Source organism: Schistocerca serialis, chromosome 8 (assembly GCF_023864345.2).
Source record: "Schistocerca serialis cubense isolate TAMUIC-IGC-003099 chromosome 8, iqSchSeri2.2, whole genome shotgun sequence".
Classification (NCBI taxonomy): Eukaryota; Metazoa; Arthropoda; class Insecta; order Orthoptera; family Acrididae; genus Schistocerca; species Schistocerca serialis.
Genome location: NC_064645.1, coordinates 34,182,318 through 34,207,923, shown reverse-complemented (window position 1 = coordinate 34,207,923; position 25,606 = coordinate 34,182,318). Strand labels below are relative to the sequence as shown.

Sequence of the window (25,606 nt, the reverse complement as noted above, 5' to 3'; positions counted from 1 at the left end):
AACCAAAATCCCGAATGTCCGATATAAGGAGAGAGACTGTATAGTTGCGGGCCTTGAGACGACAGGGGCCCAAAGCCCATCCGATTACGCAACGGCCAAAAAGTCCAATACCCAAACTTCGCTCATCCCGTCCTCTACTGACGTATTTGAGCGCTACCGCCGTGACGTGTCCCGTCGCTGTGGTTTATTCTCGCGACAACAATTAGTTAAATATTAATTATTTCGTTTTTTAGCATTTAATTCTGGATTAATATTCATTCTTGTTTCATCTGAGTGTCACCTTCATGTCCTAAAGCTTATTAAAATCTGGAAACGTTTTTTTATCCAGTATTTTAGTACATGAACAACGACCGCATTTTTCATTGCAACCAACTTATTAAATCATTACAATGTTCCGTAAACAAAATATTGATCTCGGTTCAAAATCAAGTAATGTTTTTTGAAGTTAACATTTTCGGGTTTGAAAGTCACGTTTATTTAAAAACCAACATTAATATTTGTATAATTATTGTATCCATACATCTATGAGAACTTATATTGCAAACCTGTTCGACCACAACAAGTTTGTAAGATAACAGGATTTAATTAATGCTATTTTCTCCTGTGATTCACTAAATTGTCATATTTTAAGCAGAGCAGTAGACTGTTGCATACTCTGTTCATCATAAGAATAAACCTGATGGAAACAAATACAAACGTGATGATTGGTCAGCAGCCGCAGCTCTCATACACTGGTATTGGTCCGGTCTTGGAAGTAGGTCCAACTTACTTATTAGATATCTTATTACTATGTCACTGTAAATGAAACTTTGACATTTTGATGTATTAACAGCCATCAAAGTTTCTCTTAATCATACTTGAGCAACTTAATTTTTATTTCAAGAATCGCGTACAGTCACAGTTTCTGTAAGCGCTATTTGTGCGCATTCCTAGTTTCCCATGTTGTTATATATTGAAACCACTGAGGGACTTACCTCTTAAGTCGTTTCATAATGGACTCCAAAGAAAACATTTCAGTACTGCTACACTGATACCAAGGCGATCAACAACAGAATCCCAAGTCACAAAAAGTCCACATTTCCTCCTCCTCTTTTATGACGCACTGTTCTGCATTCGGCATCGTTCGGCAGTGATGTGTTACAAAACTTCGTGCATTAGTTCCAGTACATTTGGCAGCTTAACTGTCGTGTTATTTCTCGCGAAAAATCCCTTAACTTGACTCTAGATCAGTTCTACTGGGCTCAGATAGCAGTGGTACGGTGACAACTGTAAAAATGCAGCATTTGTACAGTGTGCTCGACGCCGTTAAAATTACTGTTTTGCATTTTTCTACGATGCTAATTGCTCTGGCTCGTGATATCTGTCCTACAAAACTATGTGCATATCAAAAAAGGGTATTAGATTTTTCATTTTTCTCCGAAAAAATTTGACTGTGTGATGTTTTCTTAACTTCAGCAATCTCTTATAAAATTTGATTCGTACGAATTTATACTTGCATTTTTCTTGAAAAATGATGGTTAAGTATGTTCCGGCGTAACGAAAAGCGCCGGCACCAAGATGAAGAACGCAAGAGCAAGACTACTACTAGGCTGTGAGACGACGTCAGCCAATAGGACGTCACCACGACAAGAGCGGCCTCTACAAGAAGACAACATAACCCCCATTTAGGATCAAAGAAACGTAACTACAAAACAGTGTTTTGAGATGGTTCGATTTAAAGGTTTTGTCCAAAAAAAACTGAGTACTTTCTAATAGCTTTTCACAGACCTTTCTATGGCAAATAAAAAGTATACTTCATTGATTATGGTTTTCTACTAGGTGTTACATATTTTAGCCACTCGATGGACACTAATGAAATATTTAATAAAATTATGGACGCAGTTACGTATGTCCGATCCTAAACTTAATGGCTGCTGCTGTATAACATATGAACGTCAAACAAATAATGTGCAGCTTTAAGCGATATTATCATATTAAAGATTACTGCAGTTGTGTTATTAATGTATTTATAAATACAGATTACACGGAACAAGCTATGGGAGTGTGCGTCATTGCTTTCAATGAGTACTAAAAGCAAGAGAACTATTTTCCAGAAAGTTTATTATCAGTCTATGACGAAAGAGGGGCAGCAGCCTTTTCAGTAGTTGCAAGGGCAACAGTCTGGATGATTGACTGATCTGGCCTTGTAACAATAACCAAAACGGCCTTGCTGTGCTGGTACTGCGAACGGCTGAAAGCAAGGGGAAACTACGGCCGTAATTTTTCCCGAGGGCATGCAGCTTTACTGTATGATTAAATGATGATGGCGTCCTCTTGGGTAAAATATTCCGGAGGTAAAATAGTCCCCCATTCGGATCTCCGGGCGGGGACTACTCAAGAGGATGTCGTTATCAGGAGAAAGAAAACTGGCGTTCTACAGATCGGAGCGTGGAATGTCAGATCCCTTAATCGGGCAGGTAGGTTAGAAAATTTAAAAAGGGAAATGGATAGGTTAAAGTTAGATATAGTGGGAATTAGTGAAGTTCGGTGGCAGGAGGAACAAGACTTCTGGTCAGGTGACTACAGGGTTATAAACACAAAATCAAATAGGGGTAATGCAGGAGTGGGTTTAATAATGAATAGGAAAATAGGAATGCGGGTAAGCTACTACAAACAGCATAGTGAACGCATTATTGTGGCCAAGATATATACGAAGCCCACACCTACTACAGTAGTACAAGTTTATATGCCAACTAGCTCTGCAGATGACGAAGAAATTGAAGAAATGTATGATGAAATAAAAGAAATTATTCAGATTGTGAAGGGAGACGAAAATTTAATAGTCATGGGTGACTGGAATTCGAGTGTAGGAAAAGGGAGAGAAGGAAACATAGTAGGTGAATATGGATTGGGGGACAGAAATGAAAGAGGAAGCCGCCTGGTAGAATTTTGCACAGAGCATAAGTTAATCATAGCTAACACTTGGTTCAAAAACCATAAAAGAAGGTTGTATACATGGAAGAACCCTGGAGATACTAAAAGGTATCAGATAGATTATATAATGGTAAGACAGAGATTTAGGAACCAGGTTTTAAATTGTAAGACATTTCCAGGGGCAGATGTGGACTCTGACCACAATCTATTGGTTATGACCTGTAGATTAAAACTGAAGAAACTGCAAAAAGGTGGGAATTTAAGGAGATGGGACCTGGATAAACTAAAAGAACCAGAGGTTGTACAGAGATTCAGGGAGAGCATAAGGGAGCAATTGACAGGAATGGGGGAAATAAATACAGTAGAAGAAGAATGGGTAGCTTTGAGGGATGAAGTAGTGAAGGCAGCAGAGGATAAAGTAGGTAAAAAGACGAGGGCTAGTAGAAATCCTTGGGTAACAGAAGAAATATTGAATTTAATTGATGAAAGGAGAAAATATAAAAATGCAGTAAGTGAAACAGGCAAAAAGGAATACAAACGTCTCAAAAATGAGATCGACAGGAAGTGCAAAATGGCTAAGCAGGGATGGCTAGAGGACAAATGTAAGGATGTAGAGGCCTATCTCACTAGGGGTAAGATAGATAACGCCTACAGGAAAATTAAAGAGACCTTTGGAGATAAGAGAACGACTTGTATGAATATCAAGAGTTCAGATGGAAACCCAGTTCTAAGCAAAGAAGGGAAAGCAGAAAGGTGGAAGGAGTATATAGAGGGTCTATACAAGGGCGATGTACTTGAGGACAATATTATGGAAATGGAAGAGGATGTAGATGAAGATGAAATGGGAGATATGATACTGCGTGAAGAGTTTGACAGAGCACTGAAAGACCTGAGTCGAAACAAGGCCCCCGGAGTAGACAATATTCCATTGGAACTACTGACGGCCGTGGGAGAGCCAGTCCTGACAAAACTCTACCATCTGGTGAGCAAGATGTATGAAACAGGCGAAATACCCTCAGACTTCAAGAAGAATATAATAATTCCAATCCCAAAGAAAGCAGGTGTTGACAGATGTGAAAATTACCGAACTATCAGCTTAATAAGTCACAGCTGCAAAATACTAACACGAATTCTTTACAGACGAATGGAAAAACTAGTAGAAGCCAACCTCGGGGAAGATCAGTTTGGATTCCGTAGAAACACTGGAACACGTGAAGCAATACTGACCTTACGACTTATCTTAGAAGAAAGATTAAGGAAAGGCAAACCTACGTTTCTAGCATTTGTAGACTTAGAGAAAGCTTTTGACAATGTTGACTGGAATACTCTCTTTCAAATTCTAAAGGTGGCAGGGGTAAAATACAGGGAGCGAAAGGCTATTTACAATTTGTACAGAAACCAGATGGCAGTTATAAGAGTCGAGGGACATGAAAGGGAAGCAGTGGTTGGGAAGGGAGTAAGACAGGGTTGTAGCCTCTCCCCGATGTTGTTCAATGTGTATATTGAGCAAGCAGTAAAGGAAACAAAAGAAAAATTCGGAGTAGGTATTAAAATTCATGGAGAAGAAATAAAAACTTTGAGGTTCGCCGATGACATTGTAATTCTGTCAGAGACAGCAAAGGACTTGGAAGAGCAGTTGAATGGAATGGACAGTGTCTTGAAAGGAGGATATAAGATGAACATCAACAAAAGCAAAACAAGGGTAATGGAATGTAGTCTAATTAAGTCGGGTGATGCTGAGGGAATTAGATTAGGAAATGAGGCACTTAAAGTAGTAAAGGAGTTTTGCTATTTGGGGAGCAAAATAACTGATGATGGTCGAAGTAGAGAGGATATAAAATGTAGGCTGGCAATGGCAAGGAAAGCGTTTCTGAAGAAGAGAAATTTGTTAACATCCAGTATTGATTTAAGTGTCAGGAAGTCATTTCTGAAAGTATTCGTATGGAGTGTAGCCATGTATGGAAGTGAAACATGGACGATAAATAGTTTGGACAAGAAGAGAATAGAAGCTTTTGAAATGTGGTGCTACAGAAGAATGCTGAAGATTAGATGGGTAGATCACATAACTAATGAGGAAGTATTGAATAGGATTGGGGAGAAGAGAAGTTTGTGGCACAACTTGACCAGAAGAAGGGATCGGTTGGTGGGACATGTTCTGAGGCATCAAGGGATCACCAATTTAGTATTGGAGGGCAGCGTGGAGGGTAAAAATCGTAAAGGGAGACCAAGAGATGAATACACTAAGCAGATTCAGAAGGATGTAGGTTGCAGTAGGTACTGGGAGATGAAAAAGCTTGCACAGGATAGAGTAGCATGGAGAGCTGCATCAAACCAGTCTCAGGACTGAAGACCACAACAACAACAACAACATGACGGAGAATACATAAAAGCCATTATTATTTTCACTTTGCATTATTTGGCTGCAGTATCACCGAATTACAACGAAAAATTTACAGGTGACAGAAATAATATTCTTGTTAAAAAACATAAGAAAAATCATTTTAACGAAGCACAGTGCGCCCTCACACCTGTTTTCTGTTCGTGGATTACTGTTTAAATAAATAATAAAAAAATACAACACATACTTTTAAACGAGCCAAAATTAGTTGTTTACATGAAATAGCTAAGGTGATGAACTAGCAACAATAATAAAGGAGATAAAACCAGAAAATAAACATGAAGTCTATTCCCTTGATTCTTCCACATTTTCTAAATCGTTAGCAGCATTGAGTCCTTGATATAATGTGTGATTCCCAGGAGGTATCATTGCATAAATCTATAAGATCTTTTTTTTCTTTTCTTTACTTATGCTGAAAGGACTCTCATATGCTAAGTCATGAATTCGAAGAATTTTGTAGGCCAGGTCTTTTCTTGGAATGCAAAACTTAAAAGTCACGATCATCGTAGGAATACTTGAAAATCATCATGTCAGGCTGATCTTTTCCACATTGCATCCAAACAATTTTAAGCCATTTTACAGTTTCTCCATTCTCAGCAGATTTCCTATTCTGAATTACTGTCTTCTGAAGCTGGTTGAAATCTAAAATTTGATTGTTATCCATTTCTGTCACTCTGTACTTGTTGGATGTCATTCTTACAATTGTATACCGGCAAATGGGATTGGAAACATCCACATGTTTAGTTTTTCTTTCGATGCTCGCATGCACTTAGTCTACTTCCATTTGTGAATGTCCAGGCTCACCGGCCGGAGAGCCCGTGCGGTTCTAGGCACTACAGTCTGGAGCCGAGCGACCGCTCCGGTCGCAGTTCGAATCCTGCCTCGGGCATGGATGCGTGTGATGTCCTTAGGTTAGTTAGGTTTAATTAGTTCTAAGTTCTAGGCGACTGATGACCTCAGAAGTTAAGTCACATAGTGCTCAGAGCCATTTGAACCATTTGTCCAGGCAAAAAAAAGCATTGGTCGATAGTTGGATTGATCAGTGTATTCACTGCATGCAAACACATAGTGCTCATGTTGGCATTCCTGTTCTGGACCCCACATGTATCAGAATTCAAGGTTAACGGTTTTCCTTGTGCTTCATTTTTCAAAAAATCCCACAAATATGAAGTTACCTCTATGGACCTCCTTTTTGCCGTTGTCTCGTCCCACATGTAGCAATCGGTTTTGTTGTCTCCTTTACTAAGGATTGTGATTGTACACCGAGAGCCTTCTTTTACAGAATACTGCCTTTGCATTCATATTAGGGCAGTAAAGCACAGCTTGTAAGTCAAATTCAGCTAGCAAAGATTCACCTTTTCTTGCACTTTCTTTCTTAATCTTCTTAAATTCCTGTGCCATTTCTTTCCTTTTAGAAGCTCTTCTGGATCCCTTTTAAAATCTTTGTCTTCCTTTTCCTCAGTCAAAAGGTGTGAAAACTTGAAACATTTATCACACATATCTTTTCGGGCCTGTGGAATTTCAGATTAAATTCCTTTGTGAATATCTTGGTATACAGCCATAATGTCTCGACTATCTTTCCTTTCTCATAGCATTGTTACCAATATTTCATACATTATCTTAATACTCATATCAGCAGATAAATAATCTGCTGTACACCCCTTCCTCTTGTAATGAGAAGGAAGGGTAGGAAAACTCTTAATGTGTTTCGTTATAGCCTCTTTACTTTCTTCTGATCTCTATATACCTGGCTCATGACATCCTCTTCACTCTTTCTCAATTACATGATGTTCATTTCTTTCTTTAATAGTATTTCTTACAAAGGTTTCAGAAATGTCAAATGTCTTGAGAAAAAACTGTGTACACACTTGAATCTTATCAGATCTCTTTGTTAGATAGAATTTCTTGGTCCTCTGCCTTCGTGAGTTATCCAATTTTGTCCTCACACTTTGTTTCTCTTCTTCTTCCACTAACTTATTTAGGTACTGCCTTTGTAGCTCAACTAACCCAAGATCCCAGTAGGTTATATGGATATTTTGTCTGTCTTGTTCAGTAAACTTACTGGAGCACTGTTGTGGACATCTAGAACAATCTTCACATTTCTTGCAGGAACTTTGGAAGTCTTTGTAGAGATATATGCTCCACCATGCTGTCCACTGATTTTTCTTTGATTTCTTTTCCATTTCTCTTTAACCGCTACCCTTTTTCATTTCCTTGTTTTGTTACTATTCTCAGTACCAGCATTGTTATCTGCAATTTCCCCTTCCTGATGGTGATGATTTACTTGTGCACTAGTTGCATCCACAGTAGTTTTTCTCACATTCTTTACAAGGGACATTCCATGTTCAGTACTGTAGCAATAACATGACAGGTTTTCAGAGGACGGGAAAAGAAAATTAACTGGAACTACTATAGCGTATAGTAATTGTTTGGTTACTCACTAGAATCCGTAGTGTTGTCCGGTTCATAGGATCATCATCTGTATCTGAACCAGTGAATGTCCTGACCATCTCCATATCACGTTCTTTCTCAGCTATGAATATTACCGATAATAATAATAATAATAATAATAATAATAATAATAATAATAATAACAGAAGTAATAGCAATAATAATAATAATAGTAATAATGACAACAGCTGTAATAACAATAATAATAATAATAATTATTATTATTATAGTACTTACTACCGAAATATATACACAAAGAACCAGTTTCTAATACTTACAAGATTCCATTAAATTCTGTTCCTTCTCGAGCCACATTTGAACCATCCTTCTTCCTCTGGATTCCACAGCACCCCTACTTGCTTGTAAACCCATTCATAACTTAAAACAATATTTTAGGATCATAGAAACGTAAGAGCTGTTCCATTTCACAAATTAACAGTGTGTCCAGTGGTCTAAAGATGGATCAGCTCTCCCGTCCGTCTGATTCTTACTACTTTTCGTAAAATGTTGATACATTGACAGTTAAAATGGAAACCACATAAGATAGAGCTGCGCTTGTTTGATGGTAACTTAGGTCTTGATTTCGTGTACCTTGTGGTACTAACAACTCAAAAGTGGCAAAAATGAAATTACGACTGTCTGATCCTAAATGGGAGATAAGGGCTGCTCCTGTCAGCCTAGGCCGCACAGTGCTACACCGGCACTATCAGACCACGTCAGAAGACGAGACACTAGGAGAGCACTACCATAGCAGTTACTAGTGATCCATATCCATTGCTTGTATGGACATAGTATATACAGAAGGACACTGACTATTTGCATGTCGCCAACACTTGTGACACGATCTTGTAAATCCAGAGTTAAGGGGAGTTTGGACGCCCTATCCCAACAATGTTAAATTTAATGACTTGACTTCCCTGTATTTCAGGCACCACTGTAGCCACTGGCATGGAACTTTTACAGGACATTAAAACTTGTGTTCTGAGTCTACTGAACTACAACTTTTTAATTACAGAGTTACGATTTTGTGTACTTTTTTTGTACATTATCCTAAATAATTTTAATTATACATAACATTATGTTGTTCTTTTAGTTCTGTAGACTCAGGATATGTATGTTAGTACAGCCTGAAAATTTAAATATTCTACTTGAAGTAGTTTCTGAGATTTTGGGAAAAATGCAACAGAAAATGTAAATTTTCAGGAATGGCTTTTAAAGTTTTAGAAGACTGTAACTCAATATATGCTTAATTTTTTATTTTTAGTCACTCAGAAGCACCCTTCACCATACTGTATATCATCCTTTTGATCTTTTTCAAGCTTTTTCTTCTTTCAGGACTTCTTAGTGGCCAACTGTGCTGCATACTTCGCCTTATCTATGCGAAACTTGTTCATCCGTTCAAGTTAACTGATGGTTTGCTCCAGGATTAATTCCTGTATGCTGTAGCACTTTCACTCTGCCTATGTTGCCATCAATAAAAGCATCACTGACCCCCAATTTAGTGTCTTCATTCCAACAAAACAGTTTTTTGGTAAGCAACTCCATATAAGATTATTGGAATTTTGAGTCTGACCACGCAGACACTTCAGTAATTCAGGATTTGCCAGGTCTCTGTAAATATGTTTTATGATATCCATAACTGCTGCTGGGATGGAATGTTTATGGCTGTATGAACTGTTTGAGTACTGGGCATTGCAGTAATTGCACCATGAATCAGGTACACGAGGGCAAAAGTGGTGTACTGGCTTTTCATCAGTTGACAGTCTGTGGAAGAAGGTAGCCCATAATGCCTGCTTCATTTTCAACAAATCCTCAGTATTATTTCTAATGGTCATCCCATAATACTGCTGTAGTCCATCAATCATTGTGTCTGTCAGCCTGCTTCTTATGGTTTTACCATCAAAGTTTCTTGTCTCTCAAACTTTGTTTCAACTTCCTCACCCTGGTGCCTATCCTCTTCTGGACATGACCAACACATTTCAGTTTTGTGATAATCTTGTCACCATAAGGCTGAGCAGCTACTACACTGTTATATCCTTTTGAGTCTCCAGCACCTAAGAGCTTAGTGTAACACACTCCCCTTTCGTTCACCAAGTGACTAAAAATTTTAATAGCTGCAGAGATTTCCATACCACCACTTGTTCCTTCATAATTTCTGTCAAAGATATGGCCTTCTTCATCCCCTGATTTAAATTTATAACATTGTTTCCTTAAAATCTGGAAATCTATTACCTTTCCGGTATCCACCCTGGTTACTGTAGCAACAGAATTCTTAGAACTGTAGCCGCACTTCTGCCAAGTGCCATCAAAAACTACTGGTATTTCAGTCATACCATCATTTATTTCAACAGCTTCATTTGCAGGACTCTTCATTGACTCAAATACAGCAGATTCCACAGCAGCACCAATAAATCCATCATACTTGTTGATTTTACAAGGTGGGCATGGCATATTCATCACGGTACACATTGTTTCTGCTGCAGTGTGCCCTTTGCCAATAGCTCTCAATCCATACAACCACCTAACATTTACTTCACAATAATTACCTTTACACTTATCAGAATTCCAAAATAAATGAGTATATTTACAGAATGACGATTTTGGAAAAAAACCTCGTCTTATCATCACATAAATACAATAAGTTACGGCTGTACAATATTAACACAAATTATTTACAGAACGTGAAAACTGGTAAAAGCCAATCTCAGGGAATACCAGTTTGGATTCCGGAGAAATGTAGGAACACGTGAGGCAATACTGACCCTATGACTTATCTTAGAAGAAAGCCAAACTTACAATCGTAGCATTTGTAGAGCTAGAGAAAGCTTTTGACAATTTTGACTGGAGTATTTTCCTTGAAATTTTGAAGATAGTGGGGGTAAACTACAGGGAGCGAAAAGCTGTTTACAAATTGTTTAGAAACCAGATGGCCATTACAAGAGTCGGGGGCTGAACGGGAAGTGGTGATTGAGAAGTGGGTGAGGTAGGTTTGTAAGCCTATCCCCAATGTTCTTCAGTCTCTATATTGCACAAGCAGTAAAGGAAACCAAAGAAAAATTTCAAGTATGAGTTAATGCTCAGGGAGAAGAAATAAAAACTTTGAGGTTTGCCAATGACATAGTAATTCTGTCAGAGACAGCAGAAGACTTGGACAAGCAGTTGAACAGTGTCTTGAAAGTAGAATGTAAGATGAATATCATTTCTTCTTTGTCAAGTTGTGCCACAAATTTCTTGTCTTCCCAATTCTGTTCAGTACCACCTCATTAGTTAAGTGGTCCACCCAGCTAATCTTAAGCTTCTATGCTCTTCTTGTTTGAACTATTTATCATCCATGTTTCACTTCCATACATGGCCACATTCCAAACAAGTAACTTCAGAAAAGGCTGTGAGATCACAGTGAATACAATGGGTAAGATACATAGAGACAAGGGGAGAGTGTAGAATTCGAAATAAAATGATGAAGGGTGTGATTCATTCAGCTATGCAAAAAGGGAGACCTAGAAGAAGATGGATTGACATAGTAGTGGATCTCACCAGTATGGGGGTGGAAAAGAGCAGCAAAAAACCGAGAAATGTGAAGGAAAAGTGTTGAAGTAGTCAAGGTTCACCAAGGGCTGTAGTGCTACTGAAGAAGAAGGGCTACAACAGCAATGACAAGAGCAAGACAAGGATAATGGAAAGTCGTTGAATTAAATCGGTGATGGTGAGGAATTGGATTAGGAAGATAAACTGACGGTATCCAAAGTAAAGACGATATAAAATGTAGACTAGCAATGGCAAGAAAAATGTTTCCGAAGAAGAGAAATTTGTTAACACCAAATATGGATTTAAATGTTAAGAAGCATTTTCTGGATGTATGATAAATGGTTTAAACAGAGCATAGAAGCTTTTGAAAGTGGTACTGAACAGAACTGGGCAGACAAGAAATTTGTGGCACAACTTGACTAAAAGAAGCAATCAGTTGATAGGACATTCTGAGACATCAGCGGATGATGAATTTAGTATTGGAGGGAGGCATGGGGTGGGTAAAAATTGTACAGGGAGACCAGGAGATGAATACAGAAAACAGATTCAGAGGGATATAGGTTGGAGTAGTCATTCGGAGACGAATAGGCTTGCACAGGATACAGTAGCACGGAGAGCTGCATCAAACCTGTCTTTGGACTGAAGATCGCCACCGCTGCTACCACCACCACAACCACCAACATATATCCTGACAAACATCGAGTATGTAACTGAAAAGTATGTGATCAGAATTATTTACTGAATCAATTTGGTGTGGGTGCACATGCCTTGAGGTTTGACTTCAATTAGCTGCGTTGTCATTTTTCGATCTTCATTTCTGTAGTTGTTAACATTATCATAAGGGGCTTTTTTTGTTGGGTGTAAAATTTTGAATTAGTTTTATTTTAATGAATTGTTAAAAGTGTAACTCGGCCAGAATTATTCTAGCACATTCAATATCCCCTGCCACACTCACTAACACATCACTGACACTTACTCAGTCTAGCTGACGAGTTGTTCAGCAGCCACAGTTCATAGTTTTCTGTGCAGCTGGTGCGGTCTTCCTTTTAAGAAATACAGTTGTGGCATCTGACAGCAAAATGGTTCAGTGAGCATCTACATTCAAGCTCAAGTCACTGATGTGCAGGAGGAATAGCAGAGATCCAAGTACTGAACCTTTGTTTGACTTCTTTATTTCCAGATTGAATTTTAGTTGCTGAATTGAGCAGCTTGTTGGTGAATGTCATACAGATGTTCTGTAAGCTATTGCTTAGGAATGATGCAATCCATATATTTGCATCCTCTGAATCCGTTACTATCTATAGCTCCAATTATTCTGGTTCCAAAAATGTGTAGTTTTTCTTGAACAACATATTAGTTTATGAAATATTTCCATTACAAAATTTAAGTTTCTAAAAATCTTGGCAGGCTTTGAAAATACCAGCACACGGTAAAACATCTGCCCCACAAAACAGAACCATCATTTATGCCCATTTCAGGCCACTTTGCTGTCAATCAGGCTAACTTCTTTGTCTGATTTTTATAAATACACTATATATTTCCCAACTTTTACATTAATATCTAAATCTCAACAACTTCATATTTTAACATTTCATAATATTTGACCTGAGTGAGTCATTAATTAGGAGTCTTGCACAAACCCACATTCAGTTAGTGGTGAGTCATTCAAACAATACACATACTATGTCAGTTCATGTTTAGCATTCAGTACGTAAAGTTCTATGTCAGTCAGCTGATAGAGTGTAATCAGTATTATTAATTGTATAAAACTTAGTGAATTCCCTGTATTTACATAAGGTGAAGTTCATTGTCAGTGATTATTGTACATAATCCATTATCTAAACCGAATAAATCGTTTACGCATCTTATGTAACGTTGTTAGTGAAACATCATATTTCCAAGAATAAAACGTTCTTGGTTTTCCAGCCGCATCAATTCGAATAAAATGCTCGAGCTTTTGATGGCCATCTTCATCAGGAGTTCACTTACTGCCGGGGCTGTTACGGTCTCCCGCTTATATAGGCATGATGCCATCATCAGCAGCCAATCAGATCGATCCAATGTGGCGCGCGCGCGTAAGTCGACCCGGGCAGCTATAGCGTAGCTATTGCCCGTGGCAGCACCGGTGATGTCAGGTGGCGCCACGTTTGAAACTGCCGCTCCCGCGTCGTGCATCTGTCTCTGCTTTCTTTCGATGTCCAATGCCCGTCCCTATGCCCTGCTGAGTGTGTATCCCCGGTCTCTGTTGAAATTGTTGTTGTTGAAGCAAATCTTGGTCGCTTCATTTATAACGGAGTCCCAATATGTAGTCGCATGAGCCAACACTTTTGGATTTTCGAACTGTATTTTATATCCGTTTTCTACGCGATGCTCCGCTATGGCCGGCTTGTCAAGCTCCCTTTGTTTTATATGGCGCTTGTGCTCAGTAAAATGCTCCGCAACTGTGCAAATTGTCTGTCCAATGTACATGCTGCCACATTCACAGGGTACACCATACACTCCGAGAGCAATGTCGTCCTTAACAGGGCGCAACATTCTTGTATCTTAGGGGCGGACCGGAACACTGGTCTTAGCCCATGTTTCTGCAGCAGACGTCCTAACTTACTGCTAGTTGCTCCACAGTATGGCAGGAATACAGTCCGTTTGGCCTCTTCTTCTGATTCATCAGGTGTCTTTCGTCGGCGGCCCTTGAAAGCGTTTGCGATGTCTTGAATTGACGTGGCAGGAAAACCGAGAACGTTTTATTCATGTATGCCATCGCGAAAGACTCCGAGGACATCGCATTTTCAAGTAATCTAGTGCTACAAATCATGTATTATTGGCACTCGTAAGTACATTTGTTGATGTGTTAGATCAGGGGTCCGCCGACTCTTTCTAGGGGGTCCGCGGCCGCCTTTCACCTTATCGTGTAAAATAATGAGTAAAATTATCGAATAAAAATGTAAAAATCAAATTGATCACTTTTACTTCAGGTCGTATTCCCAAGGAGCCTTTGCGGATCCTAAGTGAGAACGCATACACAGTTTAGTGCCGGAGAATGGGCCTTCTCTGAATCGACTGTTTTGCAACAATACGGGGGTCGTTTGTGCGCTGGCTCACGGCGCAAGATGCGCTGAAACCTTTTACGCATGCGTGGAGCGAGCTTTGTAGACCAATCACAGCGCTCGCTGGCACGTATGCGGCCCCAGGCATCATTAAATGTTAAACCTGCTTTGTCAGTGCACTACCTGTTTCATAAGTCGATTTTTGATCAGTTTATTACTTCTAACATGGATCGGCGGCTGAAGTCAGGATCATTGAAGAAGGGTGCAGTGTCTCCATCACCTTCACAACAAGGAAAGTTTCCTGTTGAAATGAATGAGCAGGGAGGACGACCAAAGGAAGAACAATCACAAGAAGCTCCACAGCCGGATTTATTATGTGAAAATGCTGCAAGTACTCTATTGGTTGCAATATCCTGTAGAAGTGGAATAACCAAGAACCCTAAGTACAACGAAAGCTATTTAGAAATGGGCTTTATGGAAACAAAGGAGGGTAAAGCTCAGTGTGTAATTTGTTCAAATGGCTCTGAGCACTATGGGACTCAACTGCTGAGGTCATTAGTCCCCTAGAACTTAGAACTAGTTAAACCTAACTAACCTAAGGACATCACAAACATCCATGCCCGAGACAGGATTCGAACCTGCGACCGTAGCGGTCTTGTGGTTCCAGACTGCAGCGCCTTTAACCGCACGGCCACTTCGGCCGGCCGTGTAATTTGTGCACGAGTCCTTCTGAACAGCTCAATGGTTCCAGTTAAATTGCTCCGTCGTTTTGAAGGTACTCACCCGGATTTCCAGGCTAAAGACATCGATTTTTTCAAAAGGAAGAGTGCTGAACTAGCTGCTTCTCAGTATTGCATGACAACTCATGCAAAAACAATTAATGAAAATTCATTAAAAGCTTCTTTCTTGGTTAGTTATCGAGTGGTAAAAACAGGCAAAGCTCATACCGTTGCAGAAAATCTCATAAAGCCGTGTGTTAATGATATTGTTTCTTGCATGCAAGATGAAAAGGCAGTAAAGCTTGTATCTTCGGTGCCATTATCAGGCAATACTGTCAAGAGACACATTGTTGACATGTCAAATGATGTGAAAGACACTCTTGTTTCTCGCATCCAACACAATTCATTTTCTCTGCAGATATATGAATCCACTGATGTTGCAGGATTAGCGATTTTATTGGCTTTTGTCCATTATGAATATTCTGGATGTTTTGAGGACCACCTCTTATTATGCAGACCACTACCTGCCAACACAACAGGTGTTGAAATATTCCATTTATTGGATAATTTTTTAAGGACTAACGAAGTTTCATGGTCTGATTGCATAGATGTGTGCACAGATGGTGCAAAAGCTATGACGGGACCTACAGCCTGAGCAATAACGAAAATAAAAGAAAACGCCAAGAATTGCAGCAGTGGTCATTGTGCTCACGAAAGATACGCTTTAGCTACGAAACAAATGCCTGTTTCGTTCAAGAAAGTTTTAGACGAATCCATTCAAATCATTAACTACATAAAATCGAGACAGTTAGTCAAGACTTTTCACAATACTGTGTGAAGATATGGAAATCCTTCATCGTTCCCTGCTTCTCCACACAGAAGTGAGGTGGCTCTCACATGGCAATGCACACACTCGGTTGTACGAAATAAGGTTGGAGGTCTTAGCTTTCCTTTTGGAGCATAACACCAAATTAGCAGACCTTATTAATGACGAAAATTGGCAGTGTATACTTGCGTATTTGTCAGATATTTTCTCCAAAATCAACGAAATGAATATTTCACTCCAAGGGCAAAGTGAAACAAAGGTCACTGATATCGACAAGTTCGAGCATTCAAGAGGAAATTCAATTTTTGGGCAAAGAGTGTCGAGGAGGGGGAGGTCGAGCGTTTTCCTCTTCTCAAGGAGTTTTTGAAAAACAAAACATTGGCACTTGGGAAGAATTCGTTTCATCAAATCCTGGAACATCTCCGAAGCTTGATGTCATTCTTGGAGCATTATTTCCCAACAGCTGAAGATGAGAAGCTGCAGAAATACGAATGGGTGGTCAACCCATTCACTGTATCCAAAAAAACTGAACATTCTATCATCAAATGAATATGAGTTGTCGATAGAAATTGCCACAGACCCTACCTTGAAATCAAGTTTTGACATTGACGGTTACTCACACTTTTGGATCCGTTTGGATAACAAGAAATGCTACCCCCTTGTTGAAAAGGCAAAACATGTACTTCTTCAGTTTGCCACAACATACATATGTGGATCTGAATTCTCGATCTATGCTGCCCACAAAACTAAGTGCCGAAGCTGTCTAGATGCGGAACCAGACATCCGTCTCCAGTTTTCAAGAACTGATCCCAACTTTTCAAAATTGTGTCAGCAGAAGCACCCTCAACCATCACATTAGGATTCCATTATTATTCCTACAAACTCATCTATAGTAAGGAAGAAAGCATTTTTCTTCGTAGATGCTCAGTGAACGTTCCTGAACTATAACTCTGCAGGAATATTGTTTGTCTTCTATCATTTACAAAATAATTGTTAATTGAATTCTGTTGGCATTGATATTTTTGTTACGAAAATTAAAGTATCTCTAAAGCTAATTTCTTTTCTTTATAATATATTCCGTCCTCTCAGTTAAGAGTACGACCTGCCTGTAGTTCAATTACAATTACTTGTTATTACTCTGACACTATATTGTGGCAACTGGCTGCAAGGGTAAACAAATGAGGACTTTTCATGTGCCACCTTGTAAAAGGTAAACCTCCTCTGCCAGAATTGTTTCCTTTGAGAAAAAAAAGTTTTACATTCTGTGAAATGCTTTTTCTTCTTATATAGAAATAAGAGAGTCTGTTTGTTTGTTTTCCAAATTTGTTTACAGTCGAGGCTGACTGCCACGATATAGTGTCCAAGTAGTAGTTGAAGTTATCAGCTGTGGCTAAACTGTTGCCACGCCACATGCCAGCTACCGACTGACAGTACACTGTTGCAACGCACCTGCTAGCTGCCGGCTAAGGGCTAACAGCTGCCGTTCAGTAGATACGCAGAGTCGTAAAAATAACTAGACTTTCCGAGCTGTTTACATGGGCATGAAAATCGATTGTGCAACTGGAAAACTGCTTTACAAAAGCAGATTTCCAGAATCGATTTTGTTTATCTGACCAACCAAAAGTGGAACTGGGACATCGGCTTACGAAATCCAGTTTTGGAAACGCAAGTAAACTGGGTGAATGTATTCCCACACATTGCACAACGGAAGTCACAATAGCCCTTTAAAGGGAATTCCTTGGCCTCTTTTCTTTCGTGATGTGTTTGTATCCCGAATCATGGGTGTGCCTCTTTTCTTCACAGCTGCGAGGAATGGCCGTGCAGTCTTAGGTGCCATGTCGTCGTGGATTGCGCGGCCGCTCCCGCTGGAGGTTCAAGTCCTCCCTCGCGCGCACGTGTGTGTGTGTGTGTGTGTGTGTGTGTGTGTGTGTGTGTGTGTGTGTTGCCTTAGCGGAAGTTAAATTTAGGTTAATAGTGTGTAAGACTAGGGACCAATGACCTCAGCAGTTAAGTCCCATAGACTTTACATACATTTCAACATTTTTCTTCGGATTTCACTAAAAACCACACACACACACACACACACACACACACACGACTGCTGCGAAATATGCGTGCTTCTTACTCAACAGTAGCCAAACAGTGCAAGTGAACAAACCACAAGCTGCAGCTTGTCAACAGCGAACAGTTTGGACATGACGTTGATTGCTCTTGGAGGAAGGCAGCTCCAACATGTGAAATATCAATTACCAATTAATTTTAATCAGGCTATAGTGTGTTGAACAAAGGGAGTAAATCCACTAGTAAGTGCCTGGATACAGTGGGAATCCAAATTGGATCATTAATTTCAAGTTATTTTCATTCATCTCTAAACCAAAGACTGCTGATACTTCGGGGTGGGGGGCTCATTGGGAACATGGCACTTGTGATTGAGAAGCTTTCAGTTCCCATGGGTTTCGCTCTGAAATTTAAAGTTACTGTGCTCTTGACTGACTAGGGGTCCGCCATGGTTTTTCGACTGAAGAAGGGGTCCGCCAGCTGAAAAAGGTTGGGAAGCCCTGTGTTAGATGACACACGATTACTATTTTCGAGCTGGTCGACATTGCAGTGAACTATGGTTGGGCCCTTGACTGTGCGCCCCGTATTTTGATTCTGCAGGCAGCAACAGTGCGAGTTTACAGGTGAACAGTGTTTGCAACATTCATTCTAACGTAAAACAGTGTCCTACTCACAAGTATGTACTAACATCGAGCAACTTCAGCTATTTGAAATAAGTCGCATTGCTGCACATGTTGGGCACTACATACTGGTGGTGTGTCATTGCTTTGAACAGTCATCTGTGGAACATTCCCACACCTGTTGACCAGAAGCTGGAGGTCCATGAAATACAGATGCACGTCTATATCAATACATTGTGTGAGCAATGGTGGCCGACTGAGCGTTATCTAGGGATGAGATCTGGGCATATGTTGGGCTTGCTGTGTCATCAGGTACCCTTGGGAACTGTCTGCTTGTGTCAGGATTAACATCACATGTGGCTCCTGCCATGTTAGCGCTGACACTGTGACACAGCCAAAAGTGGCTACCCTGGTGGTGTTAAAGTGACTGGGGAGTGTAGTCGTGGTGTTCTGTCCTGTGATGAGAGTAGGTTCCGTCTGTACTCGACTGCTGGAAATACACAAGTTTGGCACAGATCTGTTGAGCTGCTTGTGCCATAGTGCATTCACCCGCGACACACAGCCCCACCCCAGGTTTCTGCATGGTAAAATAACCAGTGCTCGACATATTGCACAGACCGTCATTTCTGGGCTATCGCCATTTGTTCTACGGGTAGGTGATGCATTTTTTCAGCAGCACAGTGAAACCCACATATGGCTGCTTCAATGCAATATGCTCTTCACGATGAACAACAATGAAGGAACTTACTCATTCTTACAATACTTGCAAGAACAGTTGCCGAATTGCACCAAAAGTCACAAGATGCTCGGGACAATCTATCGCAGGATGCCATTTGACTCTTTTATAATCCTTTTCAGGCAAGAAAACGTGCCTTCGTTGCTGCTTGAGAGGGGTACACTGTGTACTGATGCAACTGTCTTGACACGGGTAAAATACTTATGTAGGCAATCAATTTCAGTCAGCTGACCATCATCAATTTCATCACAGCGTCACGTTATGTGAAAAATAAAATTGTTATTGCCAGGTGATAAAACCACAAATAATACACTGTTATTATATTGTAATGTGAATTACATTGTCAATCTGTGGAAACTGTGCAAGGGGATGTACTCGCTCATGTTAAAACCATCAAACAGATGACTGAAATTCATTGCATACCTAAGCAAAGTATTTTACCAGCAGCTCAAGGCAGTAATGTGACATTTTTCAAATATATAAGAGCTGAGGGGGCACCAGCCCCTGGACACTGTGTATTGTGTCATGTGCATTTTATTTGGTCTGAGTTTGTTATAATGTGCTCTTACCTTACTTATCCATAAAATAACACTGTCCTTGAGAGAGTCCTCTACTCAAGATACCACAAAATTCATTCATCACTCTTCTTGGTCATTGTGTGAATATATCTAAATTATTTTCAACTATTCAAGGAGAACTTACCTGTCATTCATGTAAATAAAACTAGCAGAGACACATAATGATTTTATTTTTAACATACAAAAGAAACTGAAATAAAACAGAGAAAACTTACAAAACTAGCTTCTCAATGCTACAATGTTCTACCAGAAATGAATATGCAAAAGCAAAAGAAACATTTTTGTAACAACAACATTTAGGAATCACATTTCATTTGTACTTGATTTTTAAATATTATGAAAAATGAAAATAAACTAAAATACTTTCTTGTGATGATACAAAAGTCAGTACATTAACATGACATAAAACTAAGGGTAATTTACATAAAAGAGTAAACAACCGTTTAATTAATGAAATTCTCAGACTTAACTGGCTGTAAAGGGCACTTTTATCTAATAGGAACTATTGAGTATTCACTAAAAAATATTTTGTGTAAGAAAAATTTGCTGGTTGTAATAAATGTGGAAAATGGTACTATCATAATTAAAAAAAAGTTAATGAAATTATGTGCAGGCAACTTTACAGACAAAACACAAATCTTCAAAATTTCAGAATAAGTAACAGAATCATTTTTCTGAGGCTGCACAGACCCATTTTTCATTTCTGCAGGCCTCTCATACTTCTACAAAATGGAACTTTCTGCATGTATGTATAATGTCTTTATATTTGGCTTTCCTCACTGTCTGTGATGTATAGTGCTTTATCAGTCTCAGTTGTATTGGTAGTGAGGATGAAATCAAATTGATCTACGAGTCATAAAAAAATGATAGAATATTATGGAACCCGAACATCCTATTGTAGCAAAGCAAAATAAACAAACATGACTTCGTATTGTAACAGCATCTATGAGAATAAACATTTAACAAAGTGGAATTCATTAATTGGTTGTTATTTACTTTGAAACAACGTGACAGTTTGTCGATCATGGGTTTCAATACCATCTTCCAAGCTGTTCCCGAACACCAAATAACTTTGCCAGTATATATTTTGAGGAGTCTTATAAAACAGAACTTGGAAAATAATGTCTGTTGTTAAATCTATCAATTTCCAAGTTTTAGAGTGTTTCATTTCTTTTTGTGGAATGTTGATAGATAACAAATTTCCAATCTTTGGAAAGAGTACTACCAGTGGCAGCTCAGTTTGTACTCTACACAGTAACACCAGTTCACAAAGAAAGAAATGAGAAAGGCAGTCCAGGAGCTTACACCTCTCACAGGAATATTTTAGTGACCTTATACTCCAAACTGCAAATGCAAATGAAACCAGCAGTGTGGGCCACACTGATATTAACATTAAACTCTCCAGTTACCTTGTCAACAATCAGAAAACAAGGAGAGGAAATAAACTCAAATACAAGATGCTCATTACACATTACATCATCTGTCTTTAATGAGCAAGAGTCTGCAGGAGGCTGATACAATTTTTCACATCTAGTGTACTTGAAAATACCTTCTTACATAATTTTCTCTTCTCAGCCCTGCATCCTAATTCCTCTGCCTTTTTGAATGCAACTCTAATGATGTCAGTAGAAATTCCTCCCAATTTTGCTGCATTAAAACCGTATGACTTTGGACACACACCTTTCACAAACTTGTACAAGAAGGTCACCATCTCCTCTGTAGGATCATCTGCACCTTCATTTTCAACAGCACAAGCCTCGGAAAAAGAAAAGAAAGCAACAAATGATAATGGTGAACATACAATAAAGACACAAGGAGTATTACATCAACATAACAAAACAGAAAGCAAATACAGTAACATTTGTGAGTATTGCAACACTTTATAATTTATGCCAAAAATAGATACTAAATTTTTAGGTTTTAAGTAATATAATTTCCGAGAAGTTATGTGCCCAAGATCTGAAGGGTACACCCATGTCCACATTTTTTTGGTAGCAACACAAAGTTGTCATTTTTAGCATCAACAGACAAAGAGCATTACACAAACAGGGTACACACTAGCCTACTTTATGCACCATAAGCCAAACAGAGACAAAAAACTAGCTCTAAGGTGTACGATTCACATACACTGTGGCATAACAATGTTCTTGTCCACAACTTACACACCATAAACAGCTTCTCAATTCTGTGGTTAAAAACTTTTAGGCCAACCAGTGTCTTGTGTGATTTGCTTCTTGAGTTATTCTCTTTTTCTAGAGTCGAAACTATGTTTTTCAATGGCAAGTAATACTTATGACAAAATTCAGACTCAAAGGAGCAGCACTAACACATAAGCACTTGCACAAGCAGTATAATTTCTACTTTGGTAGTTTTGTATTTTAAAAGCTTACCAATGTTCTTGTATTTCAAAGAACACTCACACTTGCTTTTGCACTGGGGTACGAGCTGAAGAAAGTATTTTTCAACAGCTGGCCAGAGTTCCAAAAAGCCTCTCTAGAGCTGGTTCTACTGTCAGTTGTCTATAGATAAGGCGTTTCATAAATCAATAACTCACTAGTTTTATATGTAATTGTATTTTTTCAAAATGTTTCCAACAAGATGTTTGGCCACCAAAAAAATTATAGAGAAATGAGATAATGTCCAAAGCATTTTCACCAGTCTTGTAATCATTTATTGAATGCATTATGGGTTATGTTTATGTTACATGTGCCAGCATCAACCAACTGTTTTCTTCCTAACAGGACCAAAGAATCATTCATAAGATGATTCACAGTTTCGTTACTATTGGTTGATAACAATTATCATCAATAACTTGGAACAAAAACGCTGGGCATTATTGAAGTCTTAATTTAACTAATAGTAAATATCACTAGTGGTGCCTTTAGCAATAAAGAAAGTCTGCAGTCATCATGTCATAGTAATTTGTTTGGAATCAGGTCAGTATTTAATTACAGTATGAAACTCTTTCTTTGAAGCTGCATTCACAGTTTCACAAAAACAAAGAGAGAAATGTGCTCATCCAGTATAATCCACTTTTAAAATATGGAGCTGAAGCGTCACATATTAAATATCCTGCCTTTCTTCTACTGAACACTGCACAGTACGTTTCACATTTTCACAAGCTGGCTGAACAGCGAGGTTCCCTCCAGTCATCCTCAAACACCAGGTTGACTCTGGCCTAAAAGCAGCTTTAACAGGATAAAGCTGAATCGATGGCGTACGTCCGTGGGGTGTAATTGTACCAACACTTCTACATTCAGGATGGACAGAAGACAAATATAGCTGTGAAGAACTCACTTTCACTTTACAATGTTCTCTGAGCTTCCGAGTATAGGCATGTTCCTCTACAGCACTACAGTCCCAAGAAACTGAAAATTTCTGGCTTAAACTGAGATTTGTTTAAGATCTTCATGATCACTTGAATAATATTTCCAATATAGAGCTCAAGAAACATTCTTTGGTGCACATGGTTGTTAACTAAGTTATAACTCAGAGCTTTCTCAATGGTATTTTTAATTTTTTAATCCATCTGCCACATAAATGGTACTTTACTGCCTACAAACCCTTTTCCATATGATGTAAATCTTTTTCAAAAAAAGGCCATGGTATAAAACTGACTTTATAGACCAAAACTGAAAAATACAGACTAAAACTGACCAATCAGTAAAATGTTATATTTCATAATATTGTTAATATTCTAACCTGGCCTTTTAATTGTTTCAATCTGAAAAATACTCACTCTTACTTATTTTACTGAGTATTTTCCATCCCTGTATACTGCTTATGAGCAAACACTATGCAGTAATCTAAATACACAACTGAAAGGCAAGTAGTAATTCCAGTAAAACAACAGGGAAAGAAACATGACTACAGCACAACACACAAAGCAGAACTACAGTAACACTTCATTTATACGTTTTTCACTTATACGTTATTCTCACTTACACTTTTTCCTCCCATATCCCGGCAAAAATCCACAGTGTGCACAAGTTATGATGCAGTATTTCAGAGTGGGTTGCCGGGAAGTGGATTGGTAAGGTCAATATTAGACTATAATAAAACTTTCATAGTATAATAAGGAACTTTGTCAAAGTTAGGCATTGGTCAAATTTTCTTTGATCAAATCTATCGCCTCACCTTAGATTTGATAAAAGGAAGTGTTCATCTTATGTTTACCGCATGGAGAAATCAACTGCTTGGAGTGCTACCATCGCTGCAGGTGTCTGACACACGATGTTTATCAGTATGACTCCCAAATTTACATGGTGCTTAGCATATATAATGAAATTGATAGAAATATTCGAGGCAGATGAAGCACTGTGTACCTTACAACATCCCGAATAAAAAAACATGATAGGAAGAAAAAAAAAAAAAATAGTTTGTACTGCTATTAGCCATGAAGTACGGCCAGGCTGTACCCCCGACAATATAAAGGAAAAAGTCTACAACTTCTGTGCAAATAAAAATTTTTCATGACTGCAGTAAGTATTAATTTATTTGCCTTCACATATTCCTCCTTCAGTGGGTTATAAATAGCACCAAACATTTCTGGTATTATTTTCGTCAATGTGCACTACAGCATTAGAGTGGTACTGTAAACTAGAGTAGCTAGAAATCACAGTATTATGGTAAATCTGTCTTTTGTGTATGTAGCATTTCTGAGGAGTGTGTTCAGGTTCATAATATGAGGAGCCACTTTCTCGAGCACATACTGAAATGTACTCTCGACCATTCCCAAAGGGATTTTCATGCGACTTAACGTACTCAACTTGTAGCTCCCATAGCCAATTTTGTTGTACATCTTTTGCATTTTGCCATGAAGTCTACGGTTTCACCCAAGTAAGTTTCCTTTTCTTCTGCTTCTCTTGCAAATGCAATGACAATGCAATTGCAGCACACGCCATTGTGGACCCAGCATAATTTTACTTATGGCATCGGTGGCCTAGTGTGTCGATGTTGGCAACGACCATTCATTTCTGGAAATTCATATCACCACAAAGTAAATAATTAAATTTGTTCTTGCTCTATGGTTGACAGATTCTTGCATGTACTCTCGTCCACTCAGTAAATTAGTTATACTTGTAAAATGAACATTTCATTAAAAAACATCTGCATTATATGAAGATGGTGTTGCCAACTTCAGCACACTACACCACCAATGCCAGAAGTAAAACTGAACTGTAGAGAATAGTATTAAGTTGTCGTCGGCCATTATGAAGGAACTTTGACGAAATATTTGATGACAGTGTAATACCCCCTTCTGCGCCCCGTCGAAGACCATTGTCAAAGAAAATTTGATAGTATAATACGGACCTAAGCTTCATTTATTAACACGGCAGCAAGCTGCCAACTAGAAAATCACTTTGTCGCAAGCATCTGAATCCAACTAACATTTAATTTTTAATGTGACAGACTTGAGACTGGTTTTATAGATTGACAGATACGCAACAACAGTATAAACTGGAATAATAGGGTGTCACAAAAACCAGATGTTATTCAGAGACTGTACAGTACTGGAAAGTACAGTATAATGTGACGGGAAGGAAAAGCTTCCCTCACGATCAGGAAATTTGCGAAGCCCCATTGTTTTAAGAATATTGTTACATTTCCCACAAAATTTGTTTCTACCGACAGGCAATGCACTACACTGCAGCTTCATAGCACAGAGTTTCAGACGATACTATGCGGAACTGTTTACGAAAAGCCGGATTTGGAAATGTAGTCCATGATCAGGGTGG

General features: G+C 38.8%; 1 protein-coding gene across 2 annotated transcripts in view; it reads right to left on the bottom strand.

Annotated features, from left to right (window-relative positions):
- Nucleotides 1-20,124: 20,124 nt before the first annotated feature.
- LOC126416189 (DNA mismatch repair protein Msh6) overlaps nucleotides 20,125-25,606 on the bottom strand; it is a 318,808-nt gene continuing 313,326 nt past the window's right edge. For both annotated transcript variants that reach the window (XM_050083772.1, XM_050083773.1), the window contains one exon: nucleotides 20,125-21,624. In XM_050083772.1, the coding sequence (XP_049939729.1) occupies nucleotides 21,355-21,624 (270 nt within the window). In that variant the 3' untranslated portion in view covers nucleotides 20,125-21,354. The remainder of the gene's footprint in view (nucleotides 21,625-25,606) is intronic.